We start from the raw sequence: 18044 nt of genomic DNA, 5'->3' as shown, positions 1-18044 counted from the left end.
CGCCAGCCAAACTGTGACAGTGAGGTCAACTTTGCAAAGGAGGAAGCTCACCATCACAGGAGAGGAAGTGTGTCAGGGGCAGAAGGAAGATCCTGGATGTAGCCCTGGAGGAGTGGAAGAGATGGGCTTTGAGAAATGGCCAAAATGTATTGTTTAGTCGCTCAGTCGTGTCTGACTCTGCGACCCCATGAACTGCAGCCCGCCAGGCTCCTCTGTCCATGGTATTTTCCAGGCAAGAATACTGGAGTGTGCTGCCATTTCCTGCTCCAGGGGATCTTCCTGACCCAGGGATCGAACTCACATCTCGTGCCTTGCAGGTGGATTTTTTTTACCTCTGAGCCACTGGGGAAGCCCTGAACTAAGGTTCCTGAACTTAACGGGAAGGGGGCAGCCGCTTGTCAGGCTGTCCCGCCGTTCACCTCCAGGGGGCGCCCCCGAGGCCCTTCTGCAGATGTCATTGCCCCTTGTGCAGTTCATTTCCCTTATGGCTGCACCTGATGGTCCCGTTGGTGGGACTGTGGAAAGCTGGGCCTCAAATGGGCAGGTCCCCCAAACCAGGTGGGGAGTCTGAGCTGGATCCAGGTGGCAGGAAGCTGTTGTGCATCTCTAGGAAGGAGGGTGACACAGTCAGATTGGCATTTCGGAAAGGCCACTCTGGCAGTCAGTGGAAAATGTGTTGGAGGCAGAGAGACAGTTGGCTGCCGAAAAACGGCCCATATAGAACACATATTTTTCAAAAAAAAAAAAAAAAAGAAAATGACAAAAGGCTAACTCTTTTCATCTGTAAAGTGATGCTACAAATCAACAGAAAAAGACCAATAGGAAAATCGGCAAAAAGGAAGAACAGCCAGTTTGTAGCAAAGGAAATAGTAATGACTTTGAAACACAGAAGAAAGCTTCTCAACCTCATTCAAGAGAGAAACAGATTAAATCTATAATGAGTGATGCCATGTTTTTTCACCCACCAATGGGCTGTTAGCATTTTGACAACATGCTGCATTGGGGAGGATGGGGTAATCTGGCCCTTAGCTCGACAGGCCTATAGCTGGAGTTGGCTTGCTGGACCACCTGTCCCTAGAACTGAGGACCCCAGAATCTTGGACTGTGTGGTTTACTCCTGCCTGAGAAAGACACACCCTCTGTCTGGGTTCCTTATCTATTCTCCAGTCCTGGCTCCTAACCCTCCCAAGGGGAAATTTCAGTGACCTGCTTTGGACTGAGTTTTCCAGGGGATGGGAAGTTTTCCCCAGGAACTTGGGGCTGAGCTTCAGCCAAGCTACAGAACCTAGGATTGGAATTCTTGGTGGGAAGATCCAAGATATTCCCAGAATCCCCTGCAGTCTCAGGAACCCACGTGCCCTCCATCACATTGTGTTTCCCAAATGGAAAGTCCGTGACAGGGGCAAGATGAGACACTCGTGCAGCTGTAGGAGAAACACAGTTGTTTTCTTGAAGTAGCAATTTTATTTGAAGATGGAAGGAGAGAAAAGCATTTTTATATTAAAACAAATATGAATTGAGGAAAAACCATACTATGCGTCCACTGAGTCCCATTTCATTTTTTTCATCGTGGATACACAGGAAGAACACATTGCCCAGTATCCCCTGCACTTAGGGTAGGGCCAGGTGACCAAGTTCTGGTCGAGTGCATGTGGGTAGAAGTGAGGTCAGCGCTCCCTGCACAACCCACTCCTGCAATCCTCCTGTCTTCTCTTCTTCTCAGAGGCAACTGGGAAACCATCCTTGAGGGGAAAGAGCCCAGGCAGGAAGAAGCTGGGACCCTGTCCAAAGACGTGTCATCCTTGACCCGGTGAGATTTGCACAGGCAAGAATAAACCTCAGGGTGAAGCCGCTGTGATTTGGGATTTAGCTTAGCATCATATGAGTCAGCGTCCTGACTAAAGTATGGGTATATATGGAGCCCAAGGCAATAGTTACAGGACTTTTAAAGCTAAGACATGAGGCTTCAAGGAAGTAGCTGCTTGCACCTGGCATTTCAGCCATGCCCACAGACTTCTGACCTGCCGGTGTGGGCTATATTTTTCTCCAGGACCATCAGGGATAGACCCAGTGACCCACTGATGCCACAGCCGCTGGCCCTGGAAATGGCTCACAGCAGATCTACTTAAGCGCCTGGGGAGGAGCTATTGAAGTTGAACGTCCAAGCAGATCAAATGGCCGGTGCCTGATGACTGGAGCTGAGTGAGAAACAAACCCAGCGCCGGCCTCCAAGGCCTCCAAAACCATTCTCTGGTGCATGAGGGAGGAAGATCCAGTTCCTGCCTCAGACCCCGGGGTGGACCCCCCCAGTGACTGGTCACTGCTGCCAACCCGATGCGTGCCTTCCAGGGTCCAGGTGGCTGGAGCAGCAGCAGAAGCCAAGGCTGGGCTCAGGGGCCCGGGGCAGGAGGTTGCTGTGGTCATGACTTCAAGCCAGGTGCTTCTCCCAGACCCCCAGCTTCATCTCAGTTGAAAAATTGGAAGTGATGATGATGATGGCATTTGCAGCTTTTTCCTTACATGCGGCCGCAATATATAAAACACCACAACAAGCAAAGAACAAACAAAAAAGAAAAACAAACAAACCCGGAATTAGTGGAACTGCTCTTGGCTACTGTGGAATCTACTTTAAAATCTTTGAACCAGAGGCTGAGGCTGGCTTCTGCTTTTCGGGTCGCCTTGCTGAGGAGGCCTGAGCGCGCATCCCTCCCTTGCTGGGCATTCGGGCAAGGCGCTTCCCCTCGGTGGGCTTCTGGTGCCCCGTCTGTGAAATTGACATGTTGGAAAGGCTGTGGTGGCGGATAGAATCTTTTAACAAAACCCAGGACTTATCGAGAAAGCTGGAGCTGCCGGGGTTTAAGACAGAGTTGGGTCTGAGCCCTGACGGGCACCACCACACGCCCAGGGCATCTGGGGGAGGCAGAAGTGTGGAAAAGGCCCCTGGAAGGTGTGCCCAGGCCGGCTGCCGAGGGCCAAGGCTGTGCTAACATTACGTGCAGCTGGGGGGCTTCCCCACCTGGCGGGGGTACCGCAGGTGGCAAACCTGAGTTTTTCCAGCAGGGAGCAGGGTGGCAGCTCTACCCCACGGCCGAATCTGTGGTGGCACAGGCGCTAGGACCAAGGGGTTGGCACAGAGTCGGAGCATGAGGCATGTGCAGGGTCTGAATGTTTCATAAAATAGAGAACCTTAGGGGTTCCCGGGGTGGGGACGGAGCCCTCCTGAGTGCCCCCCACCCCGGCACTGCGGAGGGGCTGTGGGAAATGACACCTCTCTGATGCCACTGGGTGTAGTTGCTAGGGGGCAGAGATTCCACTTTATCACTCAAGGCTCTGTGCCTTTCTCATCCTACCAAATGGTCCAGAGGCTGGGAAGAGTTCTGAGCAGACCTAGGCTGCTCCCACAGGGTCAAGCGCAGGGGTGAGGCCAGGATGGGGCCCCCGGGGGTGTCAGCAGCCCCAGAAGGCCTCTTAGCAGAAGTCTGGACCCTCCATTCTCCAGGGAGCTGCCCTGCCTCAAGCCTCCCCGTGAGAGGAGGCAGACCTTGCTCTGCACCCCTACCCAGCCTGGGGCTGTGTGCAGTGGCCACTGCACCCACAAAGCTGGAAGGGGCCGCCTTCTCCCCCAGGGCCGTTGCTCTGCCAGAGTCTCTAAGAGGTGGCCATACTCTAGGGACCCGTCACTCCCTCCCTCGGGAGACTGTCCCCGGTGGATCAAGTGCTAGGAGCTTTCCAAACTCCTTTCTCCATCTCCCCCAGAATCTCACAGGTTCCTTGAGGCAAGATTTAGCTCCCCCCACCCCCCAGCCCCCACCCCCAGGCAAACAATAACCATTAGGGGTGGGAAAAAAGTGAAAAAGGATCACCTTTCTCCTCAACTGACCCCAAATGAACAAGCCCTGTCCACCTCGCTGGGTTTGCTGTCACAAATGATGATGCAGAAGAAATGGCTGGTGCTCGGCAGTCGTTTCTACAAGGGGCCTATGTGCAGCAGCCCTCCGCTAGGTTTTATTATTGCCTTTTACGAAGTTTCCAAGACAACTGAGGCCAAGTAACAGAACCTTGACTTTATGCGCCATGAAAATTTAATAAAGAATTTTTTAAAGGCTTTTAAGAGGCAGAAGCTGCAGCCCAGCAGTGGAGCCCCCACGGAGGGAGGAGGCGCTAACACGCCGGCTGCCTGCCAGACCTGGAGGAGCCGGGCCTGTCAGGGCCCTTTGGCGTGGGCAGAAGTGATCTCTGGCTTCTGTCTAGTTCAAGCCTATCGAGATCGGTCCTTTGTTCAATGGACATTTATTAAGACCCTGCCTGGTGCCAAGTCCACGCCAGGCTCTTTTCATTGGTTATGACCCACATCCATGGTACAGGCCAGGAAGCGGGCAAGGGGCTGGAATTACCGGTCCATGGTCATGGTCACATAGCCAGAGAGCCACAGACGCAGCCAAAGACCCTCTCAGGGTCCCTGCCGGGATTCTTGTTTTCCCTGTTCTGATGCTAAGGATTCTGAAGGGAAATACCCATGGCTGGCTCTTTTCATTGCCCAGCTCCTTGCCTTGTTTCTGCAGCCTGGGAGGGGGCTGGGGGGACAGGGCAAGGGGGGGGGGACACAGTGAGGGGTAGGCAATGTCCCCATGGCCTGAAACCACCATCCTGGTTGGACTCTTAGCAACCGCCTCCGCGTCGGAGGAAACATTCCCCACCAGCCTCCTGGTGAGCGTGTTATGTCACTCTAGGGCTGCAAAGACCCCCTTCCGTCTGCTCTCTGAATAAGGCTCAGAAGCAATTTGCCAGAAATGAGCAAAAAGACATCAGAAATTTTGCCATTTTCTACCAAAGCTCAAAGGCCCTCAGTGTATCTGTGGGCGTGCACATGTATGCGTGTGGAAGCTGTGTGCTCCGTGGATTTCCTAGTTACAGGAAAAGCAAGACTTTTGGTTGCCAGAGATGGAGGTAATTGACTGTATTGCCTGTTCTGCAAAGCTCCTTTGCCCCTGGGAACACACACCAAAAAATTCGAACTTATTTCATGAGGGAGAAATTCATATACCATATGGAAAAATGTCTCCCATATCTGTCAGACTCAGTGGGAGACTGGCAAAAATATCAATCAGGGTGAGGTGGATTTTAGGTTAAAATGCACCTTGCTGGGAGAGAAGGAGAGCTCTGAGCCACTGATGGGGGAATCACATCATCTTTGAGTTTTAAGGGAAGGGACTCAAATGCCAGACAGTCAAGCCTGGTTCTCAATGCTGGGACTGGGGAGTTTAGGGTATTTATCAAGAAATGAAAGAAAAAAAAATGTTTAAGCTATTTTTAAAGTAATAGTCTGCCAATCACAAGGCAAATTCCAGGTGTCGGAGGAGCAGCAGAGACCATTTTTCAGCCCTTGTGTCTTCAAATATGCAAGGAAAATGAAAGAGGGTAGAGCAGGAGGGGAGCTGAGTGTCCCGACTTCATTTATCCTGATGGATTACAGCATTCAAGGAGGAACCTTCCCCCTTTATCCTTTCACACTTTGCAGGAAACCAGAAGCCAGTCTGGGGATAACACGTCATTCCAGCACCTGAAGGCCCCAGTCCGGTGCTTGAGGGACCAGTGTCAAGCTATCACCCGCCTGACCGTGAAAGAGCTCACAGCTTGGCAGACGCGAACACTGACACCACACACAAGTACGATCACAAAGGACTTCCCGGTTCTCACAAGGAGGAGGAGGGGGTGGCTCATTGCTTGAGGGATGGCAGTGGAGACACGTGAGCTGGACTTTGAAAGATAAGTGAGTTTCCACTTACTTGTGGAAGCTGGACAATAAAAAAGGCTGAGTGCTGAAGAATTGATGCCTTCCAACTGCGGTGGCTGGGGAAGACTCTTGAGAGTCCCTTGGACTGCAAGGAGATGAAACCAATCAATCCTAAAGGAATTCCACCCTGAATATTCATTGGAAGGACGGATGCGGAAGCTGAAACTCCAATGCTTTGGCCACCTGATGTGAAGAACTGACTCATTGGAAAAGACCTTGATGCTGGGAAAGATTGAGGGCAGGAAGAGAAGGGGACGACAGAGGATGAGATGGTTGGATGGAATCACTGACTCGACGAATATGAGTTTGAGCAAGCTCTGGGAGTTGGTGAAGGACAGGGAAGCCTGACGTGCTGCAGTCCATGGGGTCGCAAAGACATGACCGAGCAACTGAACAACAACAAGTTTCCACTGGGCAGAGGGAGGGTCCAGCAGAGGGGACAGCTAAGCCTGGAGCGCATGGAGCAGATGCGGGCCCTGTGCCCCCCCTCCCAGGGGTCAGGAACCAGCACCTTCTCTCCAGAGTGGTAACAACAGACACAAAGGGCTGTGGGAGCAGAGGCTGCTCCGGAGACGTGGGTGCTGAGTGTGGATTTAGGGTGGAAAGGGAGGAGGGGACTTGAAGATCAAGGAGCTTGGGCTTTATCTGGGAAAAGAGGAGGGTTGACAATTAAGGGATCGTGCAATCAGCATTTCGGTTCTGAGTTCTTCCTGAACTGATAGGGATGCAAGACTGATGCAGCGTAGGCCAGAGATAATGAGGTCTGAGCTGGGAGAGCAGACGGAGGACAAACAAGAGGGATTTGGGAGTTCTGGGGATGGAGGCGCCTGTCTCCAGGAGGTCCTGCCTCCGCAGCTGGGGAGGGGTCCGTTGGGACCAGCACTGCTAACAGTCCACCTGCATCCTTCACAAGCCCCTGCTGCAAGCTGCATTCTGCCTGGGCTGTGGGGATGGAGCGCCTGACGGTAAAGGCAGAGAGGCCAAGGACAACCCCTGGGAGGAAGGAAGGAGGGGAGCAGGCAAGGCCAGCCCTGAAGAGGGAAGGGTGCTTTCCAGATACACCAGAAACGGCACGGCAGGAAAGGAGGGGGGCGGGCAGTGGTCCAGGGATGCATACAGCCCAAGATGGATGAGGCTGAACCTGATCTCATCTATTCATCGAACCGCTCTGGCTGCAGGCCATGCAAGGACCCAGCCAGTGGACAGTGACAGGGTCAGTGTGGCCAGACAGTGTGTGAGGTGGGGCACTAGCAGGAGGGGAAGAAAGGGCAGGAGAGGGTAGGGGGCAAGAGGTCCAGACAGTATCTGTGGGCCCTTCTTGGGGATGGGCCGATCCTATGGGCAGAGAACAGGGATTCAGCTCCCCACGGAGCATCTCTCTTCCAGGAGGAAGGAGACGTCTGCTCTTGTGATCACTCCAATTACCCGCTACAAAGGAGCAGCCAATTACTGAAGGGGATAAACACAGTGGGACTTCCTATTAGGCACGAGGCGGTGGGGGAAGTCTCCGATCACTCATTCCAGTAACAGAGCAGCCTCTGGTTCTTCCTGATCAGTGGCGTCGAGAAAACACAGGGCCCGCTGTCACTCGCTGGCCTCCTGTACTACGGCAGCCTTGGTTCCCCAATGCTCACCGAGGGCCACGGGGCTTTCTCAGGCCCTGTCCTGCCCTGGAGGGGCTCCTTCTAGACTGTGACCCTGGGAGACCACCCAGCAACCACGCCTCCAGGTGAGAGGCGAGGAGGGGTGAAGGGAGGACGGTCCTCATCCTAGGAGCTGATATTCACATTTCACCCCAAACAATGCTGGTGGAATTCAGCCTTTAAAAAAAATTTTTTTTTAATTGATTTATGTATTTTTGGCTGTGCTGGGTCTTTGTTGCTGTGTGTGGGCTCTCTCTAGTTGTGGTGAGCAGGGGCTACTCTCTAGTTTTGGTGTGAGGGTTTCTCCTGCTGCAGGGCATGGGCTCTAGAGTGCAGGCCTGGGAGTTGTGGTGAATGAGCTTAGTTGCCCTGTGGCACGTGAAATCTTCCCCGAGCAGGGATCGAACCCATGTCCCCTGCACTGGCAGGCAGATTCTTAACCACCGAACCAATAGGGAAGTCCCCTAGAATTCAGCCGACTGATTATTTTTTTTCTAAAAAATTCAATGTGTTTGGTTGGTTTGGAAGCTGATGATGGTATCCCATTTTGGCAAGTGCATGCTTTCTGGAAACCGACTTCAAGAAATGATGTCAAGTTAGAACTTTGTCTAAAAGATGCTTTGCTGCTGCCAGCTGCTGATAAGCTTGCGGGGACCATTTACTTGGGTCGTTCGCTGTGAAATCCATCTGCTGTGGTCACAGGGCTCTGGGAGAGCGGACGCAGGGTTTTCAAACTCGTTTTCTCACAGTGGACAGTTTAGGAACGCTGATGGCCCTGACCTGTGACCCCAGATGGCATGGCAGTGTGCAGAGCCCTGGGGGCCCACAGGCGGGAAGGACCCACCAGGGCTCTGTTTGGAGCTGGGTTCATACTCACCTGGGTACACAGAGGGGATGGGGCTCTGGAGTTGACTAACAGACCTGGACCAAGGCCTGACTTACCACGTGACCTCCCAGGCCTTGTTTTCCCTTCTCTGAAAATGGGAACGGCCTTACAAAACTGCCCCGGACAACTGGAAAATAGAGCTGATGACACCTCTAAAATGTTCCCACTTGGGAAGCACTTGCTGCTCATCAGGTACCTCCTGTCCCTCCCACCTGTGGCCACCTCCTGCTTTTTGCTGGGAAAATAGAGGCATTTATTTTCTTTATAGAAAGAATGAGTCTCCCAGCATGTGCCCTGCAGGGCTCGGGGACTGCCGGGGTCCCCTGGGGTGGGGATAGGCTGCAGACCTGGGTCTGACCTGGGCTTCCAGGAGCAGGACGGGAGAAACAATGGGATAAGGGCAACGCATGGGAGCCACCCTGTGGGGGTGGGGGAGGAAGACTTCACACCTTGAGGGAATGGGTGTCTGGCTAGAGGGAAGGTCAGGCAAGGATCAACAGACCCCGACCCCACCCCCTAAACTGGCCAACAGCTGGAGCGATCTTAGATTAACAGCCTTCCCTTTGGGTTGAAAAATATTCCAAAGTGGATGACTCCCAGCCGTGCATTTCAACAGACGCTTTTTGAGCACCTACGAGGGACCAGGCTCTGTGCTGGACTTTGACGCAACTGCTCCCACTGGTTGGAGTGAAGGGGATTTGGCTCAGAGACTGGGAGGAGTGTAAGGAGGACGAGGAAAAGCGGGGGAAGGAAGATGTCTGTGCTGTTCTCAGACACTTCTCTGACACTGACACCCATGACCTTCCCCAGTCCCTACATTTGTGAGCATTTTCTGAGTCCCACTGTGTGCCAGGCACCATGCTAACGAATGCCGTCCAAGACCCTCATCCTCCTCCCTCAGAGCCTGATGGTGAGCTCCTTCCAGGGCCCTCCAGGGTCCTTGATAAAGGGGGAGATTAACCCCAAACCCAACAGCACTCTGGGGAGATTGGCTGTACAATGGCAGCTTCTCGGCTGCCTGTGGTCAGCGGGCCCTGGACCCTGACTTGCCTGTGGCCGTTTTCCAAAGTGCTCCCTTCGGCTGCCTCTGAAGCTTCCCCCTGAGAGGGGGGGATGTCTGGGGATATGAATGGAGACAAGGGAAGGGTCTCGTTGAAGGGAGAGTGTGACTCCCCTTTCCCCGACACTTCTAACGTCAAGCTCTGACTTGCTCTGACCGTTACGCAGGGCTTACCGACACATTCCTTCCCTCTGAAGCCCCCACCTTCCCCAGGCTCCCCGCACACTCTGGGCACACACGGTGATCACCCCACCCGCAGAGAGCTCTGATCAGAAAACACATGACCGGGGAACGCCTGCTGTGGGGTCAAACCAAATGGGACAGAAGGTGGCTCGCAGGCTCCAGCCAGCTCTGAGACTCCTGGGAGCCTTCCTCAGCTACCTCTCAGTGAAATCTGTATCTTAATGAGTAACACACGGAACACTGCTGGCAACAGACAAGCTCGTGAAATCAGCCAGGTCGGTCTGTTAACTGCACCCACGCAGCACATGATTGGGGTGGGAGAGCGCGCAGGCCTCCTGGGTATTTCCAATTCATTTTCACAGAACGGGGTGGTAGGAAGTCAAACATGATGTTCCTAAGCTCTAACCATATTCTCTCTGGGTGGGGGAAGGGGCCCGGGGGCAGACCCCAGACTCCAATGCCTCGAGTTCTTTCCTCTCCATGGCTCTCCATCTTGGGGTTGTTGGTGCCCCCACCCTGCCCCAAACACAGCAGCTTTTTATCCCCAGGTGTGGCTTCCCACGAGCCCAGAAGAGAAGAGGCCATCTGCCACATTTTGCATATCATATGTCCGCTGATGGCTCACGAGCAGGTGGGCCACCAAGAGGTGCTGGGGAGGAGAGCGGGCGAGAATCAGGCGGGCTCGCCAAGCGCAGCTCAGCAGAACGTGGAGACGAAGAGCAGGATCTCGGGCTGGGACTTAGCATCCTGCCATCTTTCCACCAGCAGGAAGCCCGGGGGTGGCGTCTTTCAGGCTCAACCTTCTTCCGGGAAGACAGAGCGGCCCTCAGGACAGACTGTGTCTGGAGTGGGAGACCTTGTGGGCGCCGTCTGTGCAGGGCTGGGGCCGGCCCTCGGCTGGCGGGGCTGCGGGCGCGGCCTCCTGCGGGGTGGCGCTGGGCTGGAGCCTGCTCCCTGACGATATGCCACTGCGGCCACACACCAGGCGCTTCTCGTCCTGCAAGGACAGGTGGTATTCACACAGGTCGATCAGTGAGGCCACCTGCTCGTGGAGCGGCAGCATCTTGAACTTCCTCTGAGCCAGGTAAAAGAAGGCCTCCACAAAGGCCTGCAGGCACATCCCTGTGGACAAGAGACCGGCGTTAGGGTGGGGTATGGTGCGTGTGCGCAGGTGCCCTGGCTTCCCAACGCCAACCAGCAGGCTCTCTGCCCACCCCTGTTCCCTTTTGGAGAGGAAGCAGGGCCGTCTCAGCGTGCCTGACCAGCGTCCGGCCAGCTGGGCATTCATAACCACTTGCAGATTCACCCTTTAAGCAACCCTGTGAAGAAGGTTCAATAACCCAGTTTTACACATGGGGAAACTGAGTTTTAGAGAACTGGAGCTTGGGCAAAGTCCAGTGGTAGGTCTGGGATTTAAACCTAGCCCAACGCCTTTATCCCCTTGCATCGCCATCAAATGTTCCCATTAAAACCCAGCCCCAAATTTTTATAATAAGGGAGAGGGTGTGAAGATGAGTCCAACGTGATGGCCATTCTATATCCTCATGGAGAGTGCTAGGTGCTCAGTCGTGTCCGACTCTTGGTGACCCCATGGACTATAGCCTGCCAGGCTCCTCTGTCCCTGGGATTTCCCAGGCAAGAATACCAGAGTGGGTAGCCATTCCTTTCTCCCGGGGATCTTCCCCACCCGGGGATCAAAACTGGGTCACTTACACTGCAGGCAGATTCTTTATCATCTGAGCCACCTGGGGAAAGCCCTCATAGGCATGTCAGTTACATGAGCGTGTATGTTTCTTGAAATCCACAAATTGTACCTTAAGTTAAAATCTGAGCATTTTGCTACGTGTAAATTTTACCTCAAAAAGTAAAACATACCTGACCCCTTCTCTATACTCAAAACTGTATTCTGAAAGGTATTAATAGGAGACCCCATTCTGCGCCTGGAAGGTTCTTCTACTTTGCCTCATAAACTCCTACTCATTCTTGGGATTTGAGCTGAAAAATCACTTACTCAGCAAAACCTCCTCTGAGTCCCAGGTTAGATCCAGCCCCTAGTAGAGGCTTCTTGCCTTTTTCTTGGTAGCACCTTTGGCTGCTAGTTCAGGGTTTTATTAGAGCGGTTCACTGACAATCTCTAGCTTCCCTGCTGGACTGTGGGCTCCAGCTCACCTCGGTCCCCCCAGTGCCAGGTCCCCAGAAGATGCTTGATAGAGAGGGACTGACTACATGAGTGAATGAATGAAAGAGTCAGTGCTAGGCGCTTCACAGACATGCCTTTGCAAGGTCTCTATTATGATGTCCCATTTTACAGATACGGAAACTAACAATCAGAGACGTTGAGTAACTTCCCTAAGGTCACACAGCCAGAGAATTGTGGCTTGGAAATTCACACTCTGACTCCCAATTCTCTTAACCAAGTTGTGCCCCGCAAAAGGTTCTGAGTCTTCCCAACATTCTAGTGAAAATGAGCTCCATGATCCAAAATCATGGGCCTCCCTGGGCTCTTTGGGGAAGATGGCTCTAAGGCTGGATCAATTGCCACATGGGATTTTTAGAGAAGCCAGCTCCTACTCGGCTGATCCACACCTTCCCAGGGGCCTTGCTTCCTTCTCAGACATATTAGTTGCCTGCTCTGTCACTGTAGGTGGAGGCCTGGCCTGGAGTTCGTAAATACTGGATGATATATGGACCCTGGGATCTGTGAGATCTTTTTGTGTTGGAAACTTGAGCTGAGCGAAGACGTTGCTGTTTTGTTTTTCGTTTCTAATCTTCTAAGTCCATCAAAGCTTTTTTTTTTTTAACTCAGCTTCTCTTGACTCCAGACGTTCTGCAAGTCCCCTGCTTGGTCTTGACAGGAGCTGATAGAAAGAACAGTAACCCTTTTAATGTAAACAGAGGCCTGGTACCGACCGAGACGCAGGGGATGAGGCCTGAGCCTGTATGAAGAGACAGACGTTTTCTAATCACTGACTCTGGGCCAGGGCTCTCCTAGGGTGTGCCTGCATGTGTGGGTGTGTGTCACAGTCAGTGGGAGGGTCCAGGACACGCAGGCTGAAGAGGCTGGGATCTAAAACCAGAGAAACCCGGGGCAGTCCCAGCCCCCAACTTCACAAGCGCCGCTGCTCCAAGTGTGGTCGGCAGACGGGTGCCGGGTCCAGGAACGGCATGTCCCTGGTCCCTGACAAGATAAGGAGCTCGGGCCAGAATGTAAATCACCTTCCTCATCAATCACATTGTTTAGTTCAGCTGGCAGTGCTTTGCGGCAAGACTTTCCGTTTGTAAAGGAAGCCGCACGCATTTACGTGCTAGCTCAAGTCTCTTATCCAGGACTGGAAGAACAGTGCGTGACTGCAAGTTTCATAGCTCAGGGGTCTACAACCCCCGTCCCCCACTTTAACTACAGTCTTGTCAAAAAATGCAGATTCCGGCATCGGGCCCAACACCCTGCATTTCTGCCAAGCTTCCTAGTGGTACCCAGGCTGCTGTCTCTGGAGCACGCACTCTGAACAGTGAAGGCTGAGCACCTTTTACTCAACAAACACCCGTTTTCTTCCCTTAATTGGAGGCAGACTATGATTAGAGCAATAACACACCCCCCAAAATACAATTAAGACCTCTCTGGGGAGAAAAAAGTATGGCTAAATCATTGAGAAATCGTTATCGATATCTCATTATTGATAAAATGAGATATGGGGTTGACTGTGCTCTCCTCGGTTTTCTTTTTGCTTGTCTACATTTTCGGATTTTCTATAGTACACATGTGTGCAATTAAAAAATATGCAACTGGAAAATCTAGAGAGTGGAAAAAGGTGATGCTGGGACAGCTGCTTCTAATTATGAAGACGTTGCTACTATTTGAAGTCATTGCTTTGAAAAATTAGAGTGCAAATCTTCTGCATACATGTTCTGCTTTGATAAAAAATTATACATGTATAAAGTATATGTACGAGGATGAAGGGGAATGGACATTACTGACTCCTGCATGGGTCACGTACACTCTGCCAGTGCTCTGACCCTCACTACGAGTCCCACTGTGCAGATGAGGAAACCGAGGCCCAGAGAGATCAAATAACTTGCCCTCAGGTCACATAACTTGCTCTCAAGGTAAGCAGCAGGGCTGGGACTTGAACCCAGGCCTCAGGCTCTGCTGATGCTGTTCAGAAGCCGTGTTGGAATACAGACCGTGGCTCCACCCCAGGGTTCTTGGCTCTGAAGGTCTGAGAACCTGCACTTTGAACACGTCCCCAGGTGGTGACAAGGCACCTAGTCGGGACCCCACTTTGAGAACCTGTCCCTGCCTCACCTCCTCCCACTGCCGGATGCAGTCTGTTCTTTCTCCACTCTGAAAGCCCATCTGCTTGCACAAGTGCTGGCCCCTGAACTGAGAGAAGCTTGACTTTGGGCTAAAAATGTCTGCCTTTTAAGACACTCTGATTGAAAGCAGATTCGCAATCAGTTATTTTTAAAAGACTAATGAGGGAGCTGGAAAAGCATGAACTTGTTCCAACTTTGCATTAAGTCCTCTCTTGGTTTCTGAGAAACCACACATCCCCGGTTTCTTCTAGCATCATGGCTTGACCACTAAGTGGTGTGGGGGGGACAAGCTCTATTGCCCTCTGCCGGGCCCTGGCCTTCTCTGTCTGTACTGATGGCCTGAAAGGTTCCGGTGGGCCAGGCCATAAAGGCCCTGTGGACCAAGGTGGGACTTCGGATCTCATGCTGGGGAAGACAGGTGGCCACTGGGAAGTTTCCAGGTGACACGGTCAGGGTGGGTCCTGTGTTGACAGCAAGTGGCAGGGGCACAGGAGGAGAAAATCGGGGAGATGCATTAGGGGGTTACTGTGCTGGTCCAGGCGAGGGCGGATAGCAAGTTGGGCCAGGCAGCAGGAGAGGGGGCGGGTGATGAGAGGTAATGAGGTTCTGGATAGAGTCTGGGGGTCGTGCCTATGTCTCTGGGGGGCCAATGGGGTGGATGGGGGCGTGAGGGCGAGTCAGGAGTCCTCACGAAGAAGGGGCTCTAACAGCAGGCCGAGGGGACTGGCCTTCCCCTCAAGGCCTGTGGTTTGCTAACATTTTATTTGTAAAATAACCTGGGGACCTTGCCGAAAATGCAGGTTCCTGTTCCCGTCCCCTGGGGGCTCTCTGTTGGTGATGAGGCCCAGATACTGCTTGTAACTGCAGTGCTGGGGTTCCGACACTCAAGGGTGATCAGGAAGCTTTGGGACGAACATTCCCTCTTGGCTGTCTCTTGAAGGGCTCTTGAGAAGGCAGTGGAGTGAAGAAGTTGAGAGCATGGTCTTTTGCGAAACCTAGTGCTGGACTAGCCCTGCCATGGGTGATCAAGAGCCTCTGGGGGTGCAGAGAACAAGCTCTCTCCTCCGAAATCCCACTGCCCACCTGTCTCCACCATCTTCATCTGCTTGGGCTGCCAAATACCATAACACAGCACCATAGCTGGGGTGGCTCAGACAACAGACGTTTATTCTCTCAACAGTTCTGAAGGTGGAAAGTCTGAGATCAGAGCGCTAACGTGGTTTAGTTCTAGTGAGGGCTCTCTTCCTGGCTTGCAGACAGCCGCCTTCTCTCTGTGCCTTCCCAAGGCAGAGAGAGAGAGAGAGAGAGAGAGAGAAAGAGAGAGAGAGCCAGCAATCTGGCATCTCTTCTTATAAGGACAGCAGTCCTACTGGATCAGGGCCTCACCCTACGACTTCATTTAACCTTAATTACTTCCTCAGGGGCCCCAACTCCAAAAACAATCATACTAGGGGTTAGGGTTCCAACATATGATTGAAAGTGGGGGGTAGGGCACGCTTTAGTCCACAGCACCCTGGTCTATAGCTTGGTTCTGCTGAGGTGCACCCAGTACTTGCAGTGTCTCCTACCATTTACCAGGTCTTCGAGATTACTTGAGCTAAATGTAAGAAACCGTACCGCTCTCCCCTGCTCCTCCACCAGCCCTGCCGGATCACTCCTTACAGCTCTGATGCGGAGCTGGAAGTATCTCTTTGGTAACATTGCTTCAGTGACCCATTACAGTAAAAGGGATGAAAGGAAACAATAGCACTTCATATTCATTGAGCCTTCATTATGTGCAGGCCCTGGGCAAAGGGCTGCACTTGCATTATTTAACTGAACGAATCTCTCAGAAATCTCAGGGAACAAGTGTTACCATCAATCTTGTTTTATATTCAAGAGACTTGTCAAAGTCATATAGCTGGTAAGGCGCCTGAGCCTAGGACTGTTCCCATAACTTTTTGACTCTGCTGAGGCTTCAAGAGCTGTCAAAGAGATGGCCAGAACGGGGTGTTAATTCCAGTCACTTAGAAGGAAGAAACGACGCTGCCTTGCAGTGAATGAGGGAGCCCACCTCCCACCACTCCCATTTCTGCTGGATGTCAGCAAGAAGGTGCAGAACTGTCCCCCAGGCTTTGCAAACAGGCTTTCGCCTCCTGCCCACTATGCCTGAAGATGAGCTGCTGAGTGTTTTTCTAAACTTCATTTGGGTTCATGGATCTCGCTGGAGAAAGCAGCCTTTGGAACCTTCCAGCGTAGCCATCCGCGTGGCTCTTGCCGAGACTGCCACTTGCATATTGGATGCAGCCCCTGACAGACCGTGGCCTCATTTTGTCCATCAGCCTGGTGAGAGAGGGCCCACCGGCTCCTGGCCCCCAGCCTGCTCCTCTCCACGCCCAGGGAGGGGCTCTTGATCACTGGACTTAAGGACAGTGCTGCGGCTGCACTGATAATCTCATCATCTATTCTGGGGCTTAAGGATGGAAACAAGAATGATGCGGTCCGTGTGTAGAGCACCTGCCAGTTTACAAAAATATCCACTTTCTCACCTGGTTCTCTGAATCGCTTTCGGAAGAGGACTCCCCACTTACAGCTGAGACCCAGAAAGGCCAAGTGGCTTGTCTAGGTCCCCTTAAGTGGACAAGGCGGCATTTAAACCCTAGCTGACTCAAACCCACAGTTCTTTTTCTGACACCGTGTTCTTTCTTAACATGTGACATTTATGTATTATTTTATAGTTTATAGAGCACATTTGCATATATGATATAATTAAATCCAAATCATTGTCGACAGCCAGAGATATTACCCCAGACTGAATATGAGATATATTTTTTTCCCTCTCAAATATACCTGTGCTTCCTTGCTAGTAATTTTATTTCAAAATATTGGTGTGCTGGGTTAGGACAGCTATTTGCTGATTCTTTCTCTCACTAGAACCTTTAAATCTCTTTCTCATTGCTCACCTGGAAGAGAGGTTTCTGTCTCATAGTGATTTTTTTAAATGTGCAAGTATACAAGCTTTCTGTTTGGAATCGGTGGTGGGAAATAAAGCTGAGTGATCTTGACTAGAATTACTTTAGTGGTTCCTCTCTCTGCAGCAGAACGCGCCCCAGAAGAGCTATGTGAAGGCTGCACCAACTCCAAGGTGGTTAATCACGAAGATCTGTCTTCCCTCTGTTCCTGGGGTGGCTTGCATTCTGCTCTGATCTGTAGCTGCAGTCTGTCACCCTAGGCATTACCATGGTCCTTCCCCCAGGCCTGAGGCTGGGGTCTCAAAGGGCTCCACTACAGGAGATGAAAACTGGGCCTTTCCCGAGAGATGGCATCTGGCTCCGTGGAGGAATGACTGATTGGGCTGGTCTGGTCCCCGCTCTGCCACGTGCTAGCTGTCTAGTCTTTCGGGAGCCAGTTCTCCTCCGGAGGGCTTGGTTTCTATTCTGTAAAGAGTGGCTTTTACCAAGCACCCCCTAGAAAAAGCCCAATACAGCGCTTAAAAAATACCAGTCATCTCGCCGCTTTAATGCCTGCCCTTTCACCTCCCGCTGCCTGGAGCGCTATCATGACGCTGGTTTCATTTGCTTCTTTTATTGCACTAACCGACCGCTGGTCTCCACACTAGGCTGCCCTGAGGCTGGGGAGCCTGCGCCCCCCATCTCTAGCTGTCACAGAGCAGGCTTTCAGTAAGTGTTCGGGGAATCAATGAGCTGATTAACTGGGATTACAGGAGGAAAAATTATGCTGCGGGGTTAGAGGACCCAGATTCTCACTTGGTCTCTGCCCTCCACGTGGCGTGGCTTTGGGCCAATTACTCCCCTTCTCTGGGCCTCACTTTCCCCTTCTGTAAAATGGGCAGAGGATCGGGCCATTTCCTAGGATTCCAGAAGCGTTAGGAGGGATGGCAGCTTCTGAATGTTTGGAAAAATAATAATTGGGCTTCCCTGCTGGGTCAGTGGTAAAGAATCTGCCTGCCAATGTAAGAGACACGGGTTCGATCCCTGATCCAGGAAGATCCCATACGCCACAACTACTGACCCTGCGTGCCTAGAGCCTGTGCTCCACAACAAGAGAGGTCACTGAAACGAGAAGCCTGCGCACTGCAACTAGAGAGCAACACCCTGCTCTCCACAACCAGAGAAAACCCCGCACAGAAACGAAGACCCAGAACAGCCAAAAATAAAATAACTA

The 18044-nt window shown here is 52.3% G+C and overlaps 1 protein-coding gene across 5 annotated transcripts in view; it reads right to left on the bottom strand.

Moving 5' to 3' along the window:
• Positions 1–9825: 9825 nt before the first annotated feature.
• The window catches only part of TTLL11 (tubulin tyrosine ligase like 11), a 256195-nt gene continuing 247976 nt past the window's right edge, over positions 9826–18044 (bottom strand). For all 5 annotated transcript variants that reach the window (XM_043916940.1, XM_043916941.1, XM_043916942.1 and 2 more), the window contains one exon: positions 9826–10688. In XM_043916940.1, coding sequence (XP_043772875.1) covers positions 10393–10688 — 296 coding nt within the window. In that variant the 3' untranslated portion in view covers positions 9826–10392. The remainder of the gene's footprint in view (positions 10689–18044) is intronic.

The sequence above is a fragment of the Cervus elaphus genome, chromosome 11 (genome assembly GCF_910594005.1).
Source record: "Cervus elaphus chromosome 11, mCerEla1.1, whole genome shotgun sequence".
Taxonomy (NCBI): domain Eukaryota; kingdom Metazoa; phylum Chordata; class Mammalia; order Artiodactyla; family Cervidae; genus Cervus; species Cervus elaphus.
This window is presented reverse-complemented; position numbering and strand designations above follow the sequence as displayed.